The 19,228-nt window shown below is 45.8% G+C and overlaps 1 protein-coding gene across 16 annotated transcripts in view; it reads right to left on the bottom strand.

The window, feature by feature from the left end:
* Positions 1-19,228, bottom strand: part of LDLRAD4 (low density lipoprotein receptor class A domain containing 4) — a 434,322-nt gene that overhangs the window by 212,505 nt on the left and 202,589 nt on the right. For 13 of the 16 annotated variants that reach the window (XM_055368377.2, XM_019014006.4, XM_019014004.4 and 10 more), the window contains one exon: positions 866-1,006. The exons of 2 other annotated variants lie outside the window; for them this stretch is intronic. In XM_055368377.2, the coding sequence (XP_055224352.1) occupies positions 866-1,006 (141 nt within the window). Of the gene's footprint in view, positions 1-865; positions 1,007-19,228 lie in introns of those variants that run through there. One more of the 16 variants, XM_055368385.2, reaches the window with a different exon arrangement.

Genomic DNA, 19,228 nt, shown 5'->3' on the forward strand with positions numbered 1-19,228 from the left:
ATGTAGTCTAATTTCCATAACAAAAATTTTAAAATCTGTCTCAAATATAACTCCTCAAAATAATGTCAGTAAAACTGGGGAGAGAAGCTCAATGCATCATAAAATGATCTCAGTAAGAAGGCCGTGTGAGGAGGGTCGGCCCGGCCAACGCTCTTCCCAAGGTGTGCAACTGCAAAAAGATCCTCAGCCTCAACCCCTTTCACTTAGCCCAGAGAAACACAGAAAACAGTAAGCCACTTTTCCTAAGAGAAGTTCAGCGGGCTTTCAAAGCTGCCTTCTTTCTCTTCCCTTGTCACAAAAACCATGAGATCAAAAACCAACGAACTTCAAACTCTGACTCCACTTCTTCAAATTCAAGAAATGCTCAAAGCCTCAGCCTTGGGGATTCACACATGTCAAAACCTCACTCAAGCTGTTTCCATCCAGTATCTAATAGAAAAACACATGATCAGAACCTTTAAGGATCCCATGTAAATTTTTCTACTTTCATATTTCAGTTGCATGATTAATTATGGACCTTCCACATATCTTTCTTTGCTTATTTAAAATTACTTCTGAAGTAATAATGTTGGTATGAAGAATACTAAATCAATACATGATTTCCTGGAATCCAGGCATTGCTCAGATAAACAGCAAAAGCCTATTTCAAAACAGCTCCGCTGACCACTTTAGAGAACAGAACAAATTTCTGACTTTTAAACATGCCGTCCCTCTATCCTAAAAGAAGAAAACATTTCCTTTGTGAAAATGCAAATCTCTTTCCTTAACCAGAAAACAACCTCCTTCCCATGTCCCAGTGACCCCACCTCCTAACCGTTTCAGAACCACATCAGACAGTGCCACCCAGGTGGGAGGAGAGACTTACAGTTGAAGATGCCCGGAGGCGGGTGCTCGGTCACCAGGAGACAGTTCTCTTCGTCACTGTTGTCCCCACAGTCGTTCTGTTGGTTACAGACCAGCGAACCAAGATACAAGCATTTACCGCTGGTGCAGGTGAATTTGCACTCTGAAAAAGTACAATATAAAGCATGGAGCAGTCAATGCAAGCTTGGTGCTCTTGAGCTGTGACTGTTGTTGGTTTTTCTTTCCCCCATTTGCATGCCATGATTGTTTGGGAGCTCAGACTATCTGGAGAGCCCAGGACACTAAACTCAGAGAAGGGCCATCTGGGTAAGGACCTTCCTCATCTGAAACACACAGAATGGTGCCCTCCTGCACTCCACAGGGGTGCCGAGGCCCGCCTTGCACACCTCACCCTACGGCACTGCCCACACAGTAGCACAGGTGCTCTCTTTCTTTCCACGACCTGCTCTGCAAAAGTCGTAGCTGTGGGGCTCTATTATTCGGTTTGAAAACATCCTTGGCAGTTCTCCACACCTCCGAGAACGGGGGAGCCTGTGCAGCCAGCCGTGGCAGGGGCCGTCAGAACTCAGGAGCGCTGGCTTAACAAAAGAACACTCAGACATTTTATTTCCCACTTGCCACTGTCTTGTGGTGAGAATCTGGACAACATATTTCACCTCTCTGATGTTCATTCGTCTCATGCCTAAGAAAAATCAGGCATAATACCAGGCATGGGTAGCAGTGAACTTATAATGTAAAACATGGGAAAATCATGTGTGCTTTCTGCTAAAGGGCCATGTTGGTGAACTATAAAAATAGGGCAGGTCCCATACCCAAATCCCTATAGGCCACACTGAACACAGGCTCCCTAAAATCTGTATGAATCAATATTTGAAAATGGAATTCAGTTTTGTAGGACTTTAAAATAAATTTGCACACTTAACACATTACTATCCATTTAAGCAATGAAGAATAAAGGAAGTTACACAATTATATACACTTGAGCACAGAAAGGTCCATTACATCTTACAGTGACTGTCATCCTGCATTCTGAGTGTGGGCTTGGCCCTAGGAAACCACAGAAGCTGGCAGAATTCACACAGCACGGCCCACTCAGTACACAGCGGGAAGACAGAGTCTCTGGAGGAGTCCCGGGTTCCTCACTGCCACTGACCATCACAGCCTCTTCCTTTTTCCAGGCCTTGGTTCTGTCTGTCTGGAATAAGGGTGGCAGGCCTGGATCAAGTCCAAGGTCCTTTCAACTCAGATTTTCAATCATTCAAATAAAAGGCTGGGCATCGGCACACCAAGGCCTCTTCCAGCGATGCTAACCATGTGTGGGGCTACCCCAGCCCAGCTTGCCTCTCAGCGGCAAATTGTGGCCCGCAAGACAATAACCTTTACCTGTTGTAAAGAAACACAACTTAAGAGTCCTCAAAGTATTTTTGTGAACCTGTATAAAAAGGGTATTATAATCCTCCATTTGTTACATTCTCTAAAAGAGTATAGAAAAAGAAACCAGCCGAGCTGCTGACCTAGTTTAGAATAACATGTGAACACAGCCCAAATGCACACCCACGAGCGCCTCGCTAGCGGCGCCATCCAGGTTAGAAAATCTGTGTGCAGAGTGAGGCTGGGCCACGTGGTGGGGGTGCTGCTGGAGCCAAACGCTCTCTTTCTATAAGGTGGAAAGATTAAAACCCAGCTGTTTGAAATCACATTTACTAAGTAACTTTTTTTAACTTAATGGAAAAAAGGGATGTCAAGGGAAAAATTTATCTTCCTTTCCAAAAGAAATATTGGACTATGGATTTATACCAAACATGAAAAGCACATTAACCGAAAACAGGTACTCCCTGTGTTGCTAAAACAGTGACTGGGAAAAAGGAATACTAATCTGAATTGAATCAAACTCCTAACTAAAAAGTTCACCATTGCTGTGGTTTGAAAGGATCCGAGGTTAGACTACCATATTCAAGTTGGTGTGGAACGTTAAACTACCCAAGAAATGAAACCACATCCACACTTTACTCATTTTAACTTGTTGGGGGGAGACACGACATGCTTGCAAGGAAATGAATTCTGTGGCTCATTCATTCGTTCATATAACCAATATATTAGCCGCTTCTATGTTCTGTGCTAGGTACTGAGACATGGAAACTCGGAAGTGAATGAGCTAGCCCTCTTCAAAGAGCTTATGACATGAACTATTTTAAAAATATGAGCAGTGACTAATTTGCTGCTCCTTCCAAGGCCAAACATTTCCCTTCTTTATCTCCTTCATAATCTAGAGTGCCGCCCAGCCTGTGACAGGCACTCGGTGAATCACACATTTGTTGAATAAATGAATAATTTGATCTGAGCCTCATAAGAACCCTGTGAAATAATTAGAGCAGATATTATTCTTCCCATTTTATTCCATTTTGCCTCATCTCATAGCACTGCCTCAGTTTCCAAATCCACTTTAAGGAATGTGAGAGACTCACTTGTAATGGGCATGGCCCCATGCATAACAAAGTTCCCCAAATCACTTGTTGTCTTAAGTAGGCTCAACCTTACTCAGGAAACACTAACAAGGCTTGTGCTACTAATGTGCTTGGCTCTTACTTCTTAGATAACGGAAACAACATCAACCTATTAAATTTCAAATTCAGCTGGGTACAGTGACTCATACCAATACTCTCCACACTTGGGAGGCAGAGGCAGGAGGATCATTTGAGTCCAGGAGTTCTAGAGCAGTCTGGGCAACAAAGCGAGACCCTGTCTCTACAAAAAAGTTTAAAAATTAGCCAAGTGCAGTGGCACACTCCTGTACTCCCAGCTACTCAGGAAGCTAAGGCAAGAGGATCGCTTGTGCCCAGAAGTTCCAGGCTGCAGTGGGCTATGATCATGCTACTGCTCCCAAGCCCGGGTGACAGAGCAAGACCCAGTCTCTAAAAAATTAAAAATTAAAAAAAATCAAATTTATAAAATCTAAATCTCAGCAGTGAGTCATTAGCCCAACATCAGAGTAAGGTCTTTCCATCACATGGCCACTGGAATCAGAATGACCAGATTGAGAATTTTAATTTATTGGCTTCTTGATGTGATATAGAAAATACTAGAAAATTGCTGGAATGTGATTAAGTGCTAAGAATTAATGCTAAAGCTGGAATGAGAACTGCAGAGCACAGTAAATATCTGTCCAAGTTAACAAAACTGGTGTTGACAGAGGCAGGCTTCCACCTCCATCCCAACTCCGGACAGGCTGTCCCAAGCACACTGTGCCACCCAAAAGCCCAGTGCATTCAGGTCCTCTAATCACGAGATTATTGTGATATTTCAAACAAACTGACAACCCTAGGAGAAACGCCCTCCTCTTAGCTGCATATTGGGATCACCTGGACATCTTTCAGCACTGCTGGGGTCAGAGTCCCAGCCAGGTCCTATCTCACTGGCCTGAGGTGCAGTCAGACAGCGTGGGTTTCTGGCACCCTCTGGCCTGGCTCCAATGGGCAGCGCAGATGGAGAACCACTGTCTACTGAGAAAGAGGTAGCTCACATACAGCAAGCCTCCTCTTTAGTTAATGGTATTTTATTGGAATGTTTATTTGGTATTTGCTAATTTACAAAGAAGAAAACTAAAATACAATCTCTTAAAATAAGCAGGTATTTGGCTAATTGCTGACTACAGGGCCCAGTCGCTAGAGCTCTGTTCTGTCAATGGGCTATTTGGGAAACTTTGCAACCAATGTAGCTTTGACCCCTAAACTACACTTTGACAGACTAGAACCAGAGAGGGTCCTCCATGAAGTAAAACTCAAGTCAGAGAAAGACAATGGAAAATTTTTAAAAATATGTTGTCTATTCTTTGTGGAACTTGTTGAGTATTTCTGCCAAGCTAGAAGTTGAGGGAAATCATGGACTGTTAAACATTAGAAACATTTTGGTGACAAATTCATGGCAACCTCAGATGTATAATACTGGACTGGAATACAGAATGAGCTGCTCAGGAACCAGTGTCTCCTCCAGGAGCTATAGACGCATTATAACCTATAAGATTTAAATCACTCCTCTTCTTAAAAAAAAGTCAGGCCCTTCTAAGTGAAGAAAGTGGCATTCCTCTTTGCCAAAATTTCCTATTTGATTTCTTATTAAAAAAAAAAAAACTTAGGAGAAACAACTTCCAGAGTCAACAATAGACTTTAGAATCACTGTACATACTTCTGGTAATAACACAATCTTCTCCACATTTAGGGTATTCAGCTTCTCTGCATTTCTACATAAAGCTTCTGATGGGTTTTTCTGTGTTGTGGAGTTATCCCAGAGTCATCAAATCTTAATGCTGAGAGGGACCTAGACACACTGATCCACCCCTCACCTCCCAGGTGAGGAAGCAGGCCAGGGATAATGCCTGACTTACCCGAAGCTGGAGAACAAATTACCTGTAGTGGAACATAAAACCCGAGATTTCCATCGGATTGAGAGGAAACCCTTTTTGTCCTGAAGGTCATTCTAGTTGTGTACAAACTAACATCAGCCAGTTGGGTTATACCATGTGCGAGAGGAGAAAGGAAAAGAATGATTCAGAGAAAGGGAATGTCCTAATATTTTGTAACCTTTGAAAAAACAGGGAATTTTAGGAGCCCTAAAACTAGGGGGAAAATGGAATATCTTAAGGTTTTCTGTGAATTCCAAACTTATATACAAAAAGGCTATGTTAAAAAAAAATTTTAAGGACCAGTAGCTTAACAAATTTGAATAATGTAAACCTAAACTCGGTCAGGATTCAATGATAAATGCTCAGTCTTAAGCAGGACAAATCAAGCCTCGCAGAGACTAAATTTAATCTGCTTGGTAGAGTCAACATTCTACTAGTTAACAGGCAACAAAAAGTTGTTTTCAATTTCCCCTACACTCCTTTAAAGCCTTAGTTTTCACAGATACGATCTCAGTCACAAAATAAGGACCTATATACAGCATTACATCTCAGCTGTAAAATCAGCCTTTTTTGTGAATTGGCAAAGTAGTCTACATTAGTTATTTCTGTTAAAATTCATATAGCAACACTGACTCATTTAGTTCACACTTCTATCATTCACAAACCTGAAAATGGAGAGTGATTCTGGCTCCATCAGTTCTGACATTAAAGTCTAGAACCTGCTCTCTGTACGGGTGCCTTTTCCATGTACTTACATTGTAAATAGCAAAGAGGTCAAATCTAGCTGCCAGTGACACGTAAGTCAAGAATTAATGGGTTCTAAGATTAGCATAAATTACCATAAACAATGTAAGTTTACATTTCCTAGTACAGAGGTGACAACAATTTTTTATTAATTTATATACTCACTGCCTATTCCCCTGCAAGGTGTAAGATATCCTATAATAAAAGGAAAATTCAGGCTGGGCATAGTGGTTCATACCTGTAATCCCAGAACTTTGGGCAACCCAGACAGGAGGATAGCTTGAGGCCAGGAGTTCAAGACCAGCTTGGTCAACATGGTGAGACCCCATCTCTACAAAAAATTAAAAAATTAGCTGAGCTTGGTGGCATGAGCCTATAGTCTCAGCTACTTGGGAGGCTGAGGTGAGAGGATGGCTTGAGCCTAGGAGTTCGAGGCTGCAGTGAGCCGAGATCACGCCACTGCACTCCAGCCTGGGCAACAGGGCCAGACCCTGTCTCTTAAATAAATAAATAGAAGTAAAATTCAGTGAAGATGGAAAATAATGAGTAAAACACAAAACATAAATCAGGAAATGCAGAGGAAAGAGGAGAGGAAAACTGACTGAAAAGAACTCATCTCTAAACTGAATTCCAACCAAACAAGCCACCACAGCCAAGAGGAAACCAAAGGCATGGTCATGGGACCTCACTGGCCCTTGGGCAGGCATTCCAATCAACCAGAAACAGCCACTCTCCTGCCTCTAAAACTTAACAGGATCTGTCACTCTTTTTATTAAAGGGTGCTGTTCAGCAAGGAGGAGGCTATCCTAAACACCAATTTTATCAGAAAGGGAAAAGGACTCCCCATCTTGTAATTTCCTATATCAGCCTTCAGGGAGGTTGAAATATTCGATTCCATAAAGTGGTTTCCACAAAGTTGCCAAAACACAGCATCTAGAAAGTAGTGCTTTAGCTAATTATGAAGACAAAGCTTTGAGAGTTTTCAGAAATGAAAAGTCGATCCTTAGGGCAATTCTTCTTAAACGTCAGCTTTTGACAGCATGGGAACTGACAGCATGGGAATGCCGTGGGGATGATGCACGCAGTCACTCCCCTGGGGAAACCTGCAGTGCAAGGTGCACATGTTGAGTAGGCTGCGAGACTGCACCAGCATGTTATCAATGTGAATCCCTCTGGGAACCTGAGGGAGGAGAATGCAGCAGTGCTCGTGCCTCACCTGGTGTCACAGGCCAGCTCCACGCTCAGCCATACTCGGCGTAAAGGCACCGGCCTCACCGGTGATGCTCTGACCTCACTCAAAGACGGGCTGACATTCCTGATCATAAACTTGGAACAAAGTGGAATTTAATTTGAAGGTTTATATTCTGAATTAAGTTAACTCCAAAGCATTTAATAAAAGTCCTATCTTAAGTGGTGCTGCTGAAACCATAGTTGTCCTTCAGAAAGATGAATATGACATGATAAAAGGAAATCTGCCCAAGTAATAAGATTACCAGAGAAGAGCCTCCCGTCAAAGAGAGTAATAAAAAATGTTTAAAAACTCAATCCATTTTATGATATGGCTTATCGCTCCCATTATGGTGCTGAAAAGATGATTTTAATGGGTCTCAAATTCTATGAGAACCATAAGTGAAACATGCAACAACGTGCTCTTAAAAGTCCAAAGTACTCTCAGGCTTTGGACTTGCAGACCTACAATTACCCTTTAGAGCAGCTTGAACAAATCACCCAACTTTCCACCAAAACACCACCCGGCATTTTAAAGTCATAAAAGTCCTTCAGGGCTTGAAAGGGTGGATAACAGTGATTCTTGTCTATGTTTATAACCAATGAATGAATGAATTTGCTTTTGTGGTTTTCTGTCTCTAAGATGCGAGGAGGCATTCTTCCTCACTTCTTACGTAGAACAGTACCGAAAGTAGGTAAGAACCCCCTTTCAAACTCTTGGAAGAACAGAAATATCAATAAGTGCAATGCACATGGGAGAAGAGTTTGAAACGATGTCACCCATATATCAACAGTGGCTTTCTCTGGGGATGGTGGGGTCAGTTTAATAACTTTCAAGTTTCTTGTGGATTTTATATATGATTTTATAATCAGGGACAATAAAAATCCTATTTTAACAGGGAAAATCTCTGTGAAAACCAAATGTCTATAGAACTCTAAAGCCATTAAAATTCATAATTTTAAAGGCACTAATAAAGTACCTAATTCCCTATGGCATCATCTAAACAGAAATCCTGACACACGAGTCCTTCTTCATGAGGATCAATGCTATTTCAGACACATTTCCTTTCCTTTCGAGAAATGTGTACTGAGCTCCTCCATCAGCATGGAGTGGCAGGGGTCCTGCTCAGCAGGGACACATCCTGGAGGGCAGCGGAGAAGGTGAGGTCAGCGAGGGGGCTGGGGGGCCTAGGGAGCCTGCGGGCCTCTGGACAACCTGTGGCTTTTACTTTGTGTGAGACCAGAGGCATTAAAGGATTTTGAATTCAAGGACAAATATACTTCATTTTTAAAAAAAAATTTGATTGAAATACAGCATGTGTGTGTGTATCAGAAAGTCCAGCTCAATGAGTCTATGCAGACTGAAAAACACCCAAGTAACCAGCACCCTGATCAAGACACAGAAAGGCACCTCTGGGGGCCCTAACTTGCTTGTTCCGGGATCTCACTGTGTGCAACGTGCTAGGTAGACTTTGGGGGCCAAGGCATCCCATTGTGAAGAGCCTTGTATGCCTTGCTGAGGCCCATTCACAGCTCTCAATCTGCAGGGTTTAAATAAACTTAGTGACAGTGATGGAAAGTCAACTGTGCCGAGCTTTTAATACACCCTCATCGGGACTAACCTCGCGTAACCTTCTCATGATTTTGCTCTGCAGAGAAAGCAGCATCAATCATGAAGTGCAACAGGAGCTCCACGTCGCCCACTGACAGATGTGCTTTCCATGTGTATTGGAGGTTTGTGGGTGATAAGGACCATATCCACCTGGCAGGATCAACAGAGGCAGATGCACAGGTGTTGACAGCAGAAACCTGGGCCCCAAAATGGGAAGCACAAGAGTGCCTGGCAGCATTTATCCTCAGGTGTGATGAAGGCTGGGCCGGGAGGCTCTTTCCCTCTGGTCAGTCCCTCATTCATTGATGCATCCACCCACCAAGAGCCCGTCACTGCCTGGGCAAGGAGCACGGCCACAGGAGCAAGGGAGAAGTGGACAGTCCACCGCCCCGAGACCCAGGACCCAGGATCCCGGCCTCCTTCCAGCTCTTACACTCAATATTCTGTGTATCCTCAGGCAACTCTTTATCTCTAGATTCCTATGATAAAATGAGGTGCCTGGACTAAACCAGCAGCTTTTCATTTTTCCTCTGAACAACTTCAGTGCTCCCTGTGGGGCCTCGTGACCTGTGGCAGAAGCGGGAGCTGCGTCAGGAACCCTGAGCGCTGGCTCAGGTCTGCATGCAGGGGAGGCTTCCCTTGGAGGGTTCACTGGACAAGGGCATCCCCTGGCTGAAAGGCCTGAAAGCCTCTTTGCATTCTCACACCTAAAAGTCTTATGTTCTAAAAGTCCTTTTGATTCTTATGATCAGTGATTCTATAAATTTTTAAGACAGGGATTTTGAAAAATAAAATCCCACATTAGTTCTTTGGTACTTCCGTCGCCTGCTCTGAATTATTCCAATGAACATTCAAATGACAGGTAACTTTAAAAATGGATTCCTGAATTCTGGACATTTTGACACACACTGATTATATCAACAACAGCTCCACAGGGCCATTCCCACGAGAAGGCCAACATGCTCTAACTTCTGGTCTTATAAAAAGATGCTCTGGGCCCCATGGCCCATTTCTCTGCTCCCACAGTTTAATGCTGCAAACAAGTTTTCTGTACTCACTGTGTCTAATTTCTGATTCTCCCCTAAACAAATCTGAAGCAGGCTTTGGGGCCCATCACTGCACCAACACCGCCTGGCCAGGTCCCTGGAGACCCCCATGTGGTTAACTTGGCCTCATCTCACCAGACCCCAGTTGACACCTCTGCTCCCTCCCACAGGGAACCGCATCCTTCCCACGTCCCGACGCACACGGCACTGCACTCCTCTCCACACCTCTCAGCTTCTCCTCCACTCCCTGACCTCTTAACCTTGGAGTGCTCCAGCTCACCCTTGGCTCCATTCTCTTTTCTGCGTACACCGTTCCTTTGCTATCTCTAGCAGTCACTGTCTCACACTAACAACTCCCACATTTATCCCTGACCTTTCCACCTTGCCCTAGACCCCAGACTCCTCCAGTCACCTGTTCAACATATCCTTGTGGAATGTATAATAGACATCTCAGCTTACTATGTCCAAGGCCAAATACCTCATTTTCCCACCCAAAGTCACTCCCCCAGTAGCTTTCCCTATCTCAGAAACTGCACTGGGGATACAGATGCCACTGCAGTCATCCATAACCCCTTCCTTTCTCTTACATCCCAACCCATCCACACACTCTGTTGGCCCCACCTCCAAAACCCACTGGAAATGGATCCCTTCCCACCACCTCACTACAGTCACCCTCCTCCAAGGTACAATCTCCCCTCCCCATGGTGATCTCCTAGCTCCTCCCCTGTCCTTCCACCACGGTTTACTCACAAGAGAGCAGTCAGGATGTTCCTGCTGAGATGGAAGTCAGATCAGGTCTCTCCAACAGCTTTCATTTTACTCAGAGTGAAAACCCAAGTCCTCATAATGAACTTGACATGACCCTCCCTGATGTGGCCCCCACCAGCTCTCCAGCCTCCCCTTGCCCTCCCGAGGTTGGCTCTGGATGCCTGGCCTCCTCGCTACTCCCTGCACACAGAGCTCATCCATACCTGCTACTCCTCTGCCCAGAGCTTTCCTGAGACCCCTGCTCAGCCAACTCCCTCACTTTCATCAGGCCTTCGTGCAAACATCACCATCGCCGTGGCCTCCCTCACTCCACTCCCCATCTCACCTCCCAGACTCCCGGCTCCTCCTACCTCCTTTCCTGCTTCACTCTTCTCTCCTACTCATATTTCCATCTAACATGATAGTCAAATACACACATAATGTTTCTTGTCTTCTTTTCTCCATTAGAGCATAAACTACATGAGGGCAGGGATTTATGACTGCCTGGTCTTACTAATGAGTCCCCAGAGTGTGGTACATGGCCAGCAATCAATCAGTATTATTACTGTAAGCAATCAATCAATATTATTAAAGAAATCAATGAATAGATGTAAAAGCCTGTGGAGAGGTTCTTATAGGAACCACAGTTAACTATGGGTGTCCCTTTGGGTGAAGAAAATTTTCTCTAGCTGAGTAAATATCCTCATCACTAGAAATAAACATATGGAAAATGAGGCAGGAAGGAGATAAAAGAAGAAAATAATATATTATTAGCAAATTGTGAAAGATTTTTAAAGGCAGAATTAGTTAAAGTTATTGGCCACATGGTTTTTTTAGTTACCTGTGGTCTTCCATTATGGAATCGTTCTCTCCTGTCCTCAAGGTCATAAATAGCTAGGCTTTTTCCATCTGTCCCTACCCAGTCATCTGGCTGTGCTCCTAAATCACAATGTTCTCTCTCAGCACAACATTGTGTGTTTTGGAGAGAAAATCCATTGTCTGGCTGAAGCCCTGGACTGTTGATTCAGGAAACAGCCAGCTCCTTCCCTTCCAGCCTCCGGCACCCTGAGAACTGGGTGTGAGTGCTGAGTTCTCCACCTGTCTTATTTCTTAATATCTGCAACCAGCTCAGAGCCAGGGATAAGTCAAGACTCCACCAGCCCATGTATGGCTGCCCGGCTGCCCCCAGCCTTGCCCTCAGGTGGGTCACAGCTTGCTATTTTTTTCCCACTTGGGTAAAAACTGCCTGACTTTCTTGCCTTGAGCTTCTCATGGCATCTGCCTAGAATCCTTCCCAACTTTATGAAATTTGAAAACGTCTTCCTTCTGAGATCTTTTTTCTTTTTTCTTTCCTTTTGTTTTATTTATTTGTTTGTTTATTTATTTATTGAGACGGAGTCTTGCTCTGTTGCCAGGCTGGAGTGCAGTGGCACAATCTCGGCTCACTGCAATCTCCGCCTCCTGGGTTCAAGTGATTCCCCTGCCTCAGCCTCCCGAGTAGCTGGGACTACAGGTGTGCACCACGACGCCTGGCTCATTTTTTTTTGTATTTTAGTAGAAACGGGGTTTCACCATGTTGGCCAGGATGGTCTCAATCTGCTAACTTTGTGATCCGCCCGCCTCAGGCTCCCAAAGTGCTGGGATTACAGGCGTTGAGCCACTGCACCTGGCCTTCCTTCTGAGATCTCAAACCTCACTGACCTCAAAGGGTGTGGGCTACATAAACACCCATGTTCCCTGTATTCTTCAACCAACCCACACCAGAATTTTGTGATGGCATCTTCATACCTCTTTTATGGATGGCAGGATGTTCTACTGCAGGAGAATGTCCCAGGCCCCAAACAAGGAAGGTCTGCTGGTGAACTAAACTGTCTCTTCATTCCCAGATGGAGACTTGGTACTTAAAAGAATGGCTTTTGGCTCCTGTAACTGATAACACTCGAGGCTGGGATCAAAGTGGGTGGCAAGCTATTGCGTGCACTCCCCTGTACACCAAGCTGCAGTAGGAAGAGGCACGGGTGGGGCTGTTGGGTTCTCAGCAGGAGGCTGAGCTCCAGGCTGACCTAGAACCAGCCCCGCTACTGGGCAGAGAGATGGGAACCTCTCACCTGCCCTGAAAGTTACAGCTTTATTAGGAGAAACTACCTATTTCTGACAATCTACGCCAGGCCAGAATTCCAAGCTCTGCAAAGACAAAATATTTTTTGACTGAACATGCCCATTTCAGACCTTTCATAAAGAACTTCTTTATAGTACTATGTGCCAGTTAAGGATTTCCTAAATTCCTTTGTCTATCTCCCCAGTAACCAAAAAGAGAATATTTCTAGTAGACTTGGGAGACTTTAAAATAACGCGGTCAACAAACAGGAGCAGGGGCTTAAAACCCATCATCCTCAATGGAACACTGGCTGATAAAATCCCCTACCTTCCAAAATTAACAACGAATCTGTCTTTCTGTTCAGTTCTTCCCCGAGGGCATGTCCTGTTGAGAGCCGGTTTCACCTGTGCAGTGTGGCCTGATGGCCCAGCACCCAGGAGCTCTGCGCACCCTGCCGCCATGGGCCATCCGTCCCCAGACCTCTTCCCACAGGGTCACTGTGGTCCACCGTCCTGCCCTCGGGGAATCTCGGCCTCCCTCTCACAGGTATGAATCACCCTCACCCCTCACCCCAGCCTCCCTTCTGTCCCCACCCCTTCTCCAAACAGACAAACCTCAAACACCACCCAGGCCCCACCCACGGACTCATTCACTGATGCCATCGCTGGACCCAAGTCAGTCAGATGAACAGCAGGATGGTGGTAGAGCCTCGACCTCGGGAAGCACAGGATGAGAACAATGCAGCTGCCTCCCCGGGCCGTCAACCCCAGCACGGAAAACTCACGCTGGTCCTCACTCCAGCCTGAACGCTCCTGCTGAGGCCAGCTCTGCTCTGTCCCATTCTGTCATCATTAAAGAGAGAAGGGATGGCCACATCTACCTGGAATAACCACTTCCTTCTCTGAACACAGCTCTCATCTGGAGCCCCGACGTGTCATATTCCTCCACCTTCCTGGAGGGAGGAAGTGCCCCAGTAGGCTGACAGCTGAGCTTTAATTCTGCTCCACAGCCAATCCAGGTTTTCTCAATACTATCTCTGTGGAAAAGTGCATAAAACAGCAAGAATAATTGGCATAAATGAGACAAATGTAACCCAGAAGCTTAGTCCCAAAATGCACACTGAAAGTAAATTCATAAAAATATAAATAAAAGCAAGTTTTCTTTATATTTAAGTATAACAAAGCTACCTATTGATAAATGGGGCCTTCTCCACACCCAGGTCCAGGACTATGTTCCTCGCCTTATTTTTTCTTATAACGCTTACCACTTTTAAATGAAGCAAAAACAAACAAATCAATAAATCATATAATTAACTTTTATTGTATTTACTGCCTTCAATCGCTAGAATGTAAGTTCTCCTGAATACAAGGAATGTTCACAGTATTGTTTATTTGTTATTTCCCTGGGTCCCAGAACAGTTTCTGGCATGTAATGCAGTCTCAAAAATATTTGCTTAATGAATGAAAGTTTATTCTATTAAGCAAACTGTTATCTCTGGATGATAAATGTCATGTCACTCCTCGACCTCAAATCTTTCCATAGAGTCCATCACTTCCAGGACATAGTCCGTATTAGCGAGGCATACGTGCCCTTCGCCATGTGGTCCCGAGCATCTGCCTGAGTCCTTCCTAAATCCTACACATCCCCCTGGAGGCCAAAATGCCTCTCAGGCATACCATGGCTTCCCATCACTGCACCTTCATGTACATGGTTCCTCCTGCCTAGAATGACTTGCTCCTCATTCCCTTGCGTGACAAATGCCTACTGACCTTTTAGCAAAAAAACAAAAACAGAAAAACCCTCCGCCAAGACTGTGAAGCCTTCTCCAGTATTCCCATCCCCATCCAGGAACTGAGTACCACCGCTTCCATGTTCCCATGGCAACCCGCGCATCCCCCAACACAGTGCTAATCACCTTGCTGTCATTGCTTGTCTCTTTGCTCACCCACGTCATTATCTTTGCATCCCCAGGGGCCAGCACAGTAGGTGGCTAATAGTTGCTTCAACTTAAATGGACTCAAATGTGCTAGAGGGAGGGGAAGAGAGAAGTCAGTGCACTTTGGGGCTGAGTTTTGTTTCTTTCACTTGTACCTGATATCTGTGCTCCTGTCACAGACGTCCACACAGACACACAAGCTAAAGAAGAAGATGGACAAGAATCAGCACACACTTTGCTCCTCTGGCTTCACCTTGAACCAGAGGGCCCATTCGTCTGTGTAAAGCCATTAAATATTACAGCTGTATAAATCACACAAACCAGCATTTCTGCCTCTCTCCACTAAGTGTCCAAATCAGGAGCCAATAAAACACTGGAAGTTTTTTTTTTCTTTCTTTTTTTTTTTTTTTGAGATGGAGTTTCACTCTTGTCGCCCAGGCTGGAGTGCAATGGTGCAAACTTGGCTCATTGCAACCTCTACCTCCCAGGTTCAAGCGATTCTCCTGTCTCAGCCCCCTGAGTAGCTAGGATTACAGGCACATGCCACCACACCCGGCTGATTTTTGTATTTTTAGTAGAGACAGGGTTTCATCATATTGGTCAGGCTAGTCTCAAACTCCTGACCTCAGGAGATCCACCTGCTTCGTCTCCCAAAGTGCTGGGATTACACGCATGAGCCATTGCACCAGGCCTAACACTGGAAGATGTTTTAAGTATATAAGTTTCTTGTACAGTGAAAATTATACACACGTGATACAAAGAAATCATAAAATTTCAATGAACACAGGTTGCCCATGACATAAAGGACATGTGTGAAAGAAATGTGAACAGGGCTTTCTATAACTCTTCAGGTGCACACATGGGGAGCAGCCAAGGATTTCTGCAGAAAAATTCACTCCAGAGGTCAGCAGCTAGAAGCACAAATGGAGAGTGAGTGAGCACGAGCGCCTCGTGGACTCAGCCCTCCCAGGTACAGTACTGGAAGATGCTCAAGACACAGCACAATGAGAAATGTAGTAAATGGGGTTTTTCTTTAGTCTTTTTTTTTTTTTTTTTTTTTTTTGAGACAGAGTCTCGCTCTGTCACCCAGGTTGGAGTGCAATGGCACAATCTTGGTTTACTGCAACCTCTGCCTCCTGGGTTCAAGAGATTCTCTTGCCTCAGCTTCCTGAGTAGCTAGGATTACAGGAGCCTGCCACCATGCCTGGCTAATTTTTGTATTTTTAGTAGAGACAGAGTTTCTCCATGTTGGCCAGGCTGGTCTCAAACTCCCAAACTCAGGTGATCTGCCCTCCTCAGCCTCCTAAAGTGCTGGGATTACAGGCATGAGCCACCACGCCCTGCCAAGCCACCAAGCCCAGCCTTCTTTAGTCTTAAAATTAGAAACTTGTTCCCTTAAAGGCCAAAAATGGTCAGAGTTTTCTAGAAGCGGTGGCTCATCATGATTACATCAATATTAAGGAAATACAGTAAAGGCTTCTGGACACCAGTGGTGTGGCAGGCATTCACTCACCCAGGCTCAATGCAGGCTAAGTTGTGCCCAGCCTGAGAGGACTGCCAGGATTAACCCAGAGCCTGCTAGACTCCCCAGGGAGTTGCTACCAGCTCCAGTGCCACACTCCTTCCCGACATCAGCTTTCCGCCTCTGCTAGTTGGAGAGCATGTCACCAAGGTTGAGCGGCAAGCAGCTACAGCCCACAGCCTGGCACAGCACATGGCACTATGAAGGCTGGAGCAAGGCTTGCTGAGACAGAAGAGGAAAAAACAGATCTGTTGCTGGAGATATGCAGAGAGATAAACAGAAAGCAGAAAGCATAGTTTTAAATTTGGTGATGGTGTTGGTTTGGTTTTGTTTTTTGAGACAGAGTCTCACTCTGCCACCCAGGCTGGAGTGTAATGATGTGATCGTGGCTCACTGCAGCCTCCAACACCGGGGCTCAAGCCATCCTCCCGCCTCAGCCTCCCGAGTAGCTGGGACTACAGGCACAGGCCATCACGCTTGGCCTTTTTTTTTTTTTTTTTTTTTTGGTAGAGATGGGGTCTCAATATGTTACCTAGGCTGGTCTTGAACTCCTGGCCTCAAGTGATCCTCCCACCTTCACCTCCCAAAGTGCTAGGATTACAGGCATGAGCAACTGCACCTGGCCTTACTGGTTTTTAACAAGCATATATTTGCAGGAATATCTCTCTTTATTTGCAAGTGGCAATGACTAAGCCTTATTTAGGCTAGACAGAGTATTTCTCCGGATTTGGGGCTGAAGCTCACATCACCATCTCTCTCTGTCTAGTCTTCTAGTCTTCTCTCTGTCTAGTCTCCACTGCAGCTCTGACCTCCCACAGTGTAAGCCCATGTGACATGTGCACTGAGCTCCTTGCTCCATAATCATGAATGTTCAGTGACCAAAGGAATGGCACAATGGAATGAATCCGAGAAACACATATTGGCCAAAAATTGCTATTAATTCAGTAATACTTAGATAAACGGTAATTGACCCTTCACAACAGAAATTAACGTGTTTGAAACAGAGCTCCTCCCCGGGGGAGTTCCGTAACTGGTGTGTAATGAGCATCAGACGCATGGGGCAGCCCTTCAGTAGGAGACTAGGCACAGGTCTAAGGAGTCAATGACTGCAGCATAGGCACGGCAGGGGCCCCAAGGCTGCAGGTGCAGCGAGGACTCCTGCCCACCCCAGCCCCAGGCCCGTCCCCCAGGCTGGCTTTCTGGCACTCTGAAGGGCACGTTTTTTCCTGCAGGGGACCCAGTTTGTAGGAATACCTGTATTTCTGCCTCCTCTAAGTGTCCATGGCATCTTTTAATTCTACAAACGGCACTTAGGGAAACAGCAGGGCGGGTGGGTCGGGGCAGGGGGAACTCAGGAGAAGAATGTCTACAAAACGCTGGGAGGCAGAAGTAAGGGGCAGCCACGGGTGCCTTCCGACGCGTGAAGGCCGGAAGCTTCTATTCTCGGCTACCAGATGCCTAGGGAGACTCAGGGAACCCTGAGGACTCCCAGGCAGGGCAGGGATGGGACTGGATGCAGCAGCCGCCAGGGCTCTTTGCCATGACCTTAGAGGAGGAAGTGGGGACTCAGAAACGGAAATGAGCACAGGTCACCTGGGGGAGGGCTGGGAGGCCACCCTGCATGCTCACCTCCCTGCCTGGCACACCCAGCTGCAGTGAGCGGGTGATGGCCTGATGGAGCTGCAGCCTCCACAGACCCAGGGAGAGGGGTGGAAGCCAGGTAGGCCTCCTAATTCCACACCCCTTGCCTACCACTGGCTCCCACACAGCCCAGGACACGAATGATCTGGAAATAAGAGTCAAACTGTACAAAACTATTCCCACACAGGCCCAGAACCAAGCGCCCACGGACACCCCTACACGGGCAGCAAGGGCTGGAGCCGGCAGCCTGGTGGCCATCCGCCCTGCAGGGCTCTCCCTCGCGGAGACTGCAGAAGAGGGTGTGCAGGGCTCTCCCTCGCGGAGACTGCAGAAGAGGGTGTGCAGGGCTCTCCCTCGCGGAGACTGCAGAAGAGGGTGTGCAGGGCTCGGCGCGGAAGGATGTTCTCCCTGCTTTCAAGGAGCCGTGACTATTTTGCTCAGCACCCCTGGCGTGCCTTTCTCTGTACAAAAAGGAGACTTAGAGGCTTCCCCATCCCATTACCACAGCTGGGCGGCTTCTTGCATGAGGGCACCTTGCTGAACTAAGTCACCCCAAGCTACCCTAGGCTCCCTGTGCACTGAGACGCTGAGTCCTGAGGTGCCTTCCAGCACCAGTGAATGGGACTAAAGTCTTCTGCAGTGCAGTGTCGTGACCATTCTGAAGCGAGTATTCTGTGGTCATTTGTTACCCTCTGTGAAACCCAGGAAGCAGGGATTCAGGGCTGACCAGGGACCACTGTGTTCTCTGCCCATGCATGGAAGGTCTGCACTTGGGCCCCAAAGCCTGAGTAAAGTTTTACCTTGAACTTCTTCCAGCAGGATAAACAGTAGGGTTCAGTGCTGAGGGTCTGCAGTTTAAACCCTGATTCCACTACAAAATAAATGCTGGACTGGGCCACATATTTAAGCTGTGTTTTCCTTATGCTTAAAATGGCAGTAAGATTCCTTCCAGAGGCCATGTAGGGAGATAATGCCCACAGAACGCTCAGAGTGGGGCTTGGCAGAGACAGGGCTAGACAGGGGCTGTTATTTAGTGCTGGCATCTTTTATTGGTGGCAATGTTATTTTATTTTCTATGATTATGTAATTTCCTCCTTATAATCTCACCCTTGTTGCTCATCTTAGAGTGAGGTTTCAGGAGCAACAGCATCAATGTAGTGTTTGATATTCTGGACAATCTAACACAAGCAATTTCTAATTCATAATCCACTATTTGTATTTGTTGATTATTTGTTTATAATAAAGAAAGCAATGCTTTGTCAGTTTTCCACAATCTGCCACCAACCTCAGATATGCTTTCATGAAGCTTATCTTCAATTAAGGCCTGTGTGCTTTATTTTTGTGAAAAATGGAGATGTGAAGACATTCTGTGCTCTGCTAGGCTGTGTCCTG

Source organism: Gorilla gorilla, chromosome 17, assembly GCF_029281585.2.
Source record: "Gorilla gorilla gorilla isolate KB3781 chromosome 17, NHGRI_mGorGor1-v2.1_pri, whole genome shotgun sequence".
Lineage (NCBI taxonomy): Eukaryota > Metazoa > Chordata > Mammalia > Primates > Hominidae > Gorilla > Gorilla gorilla.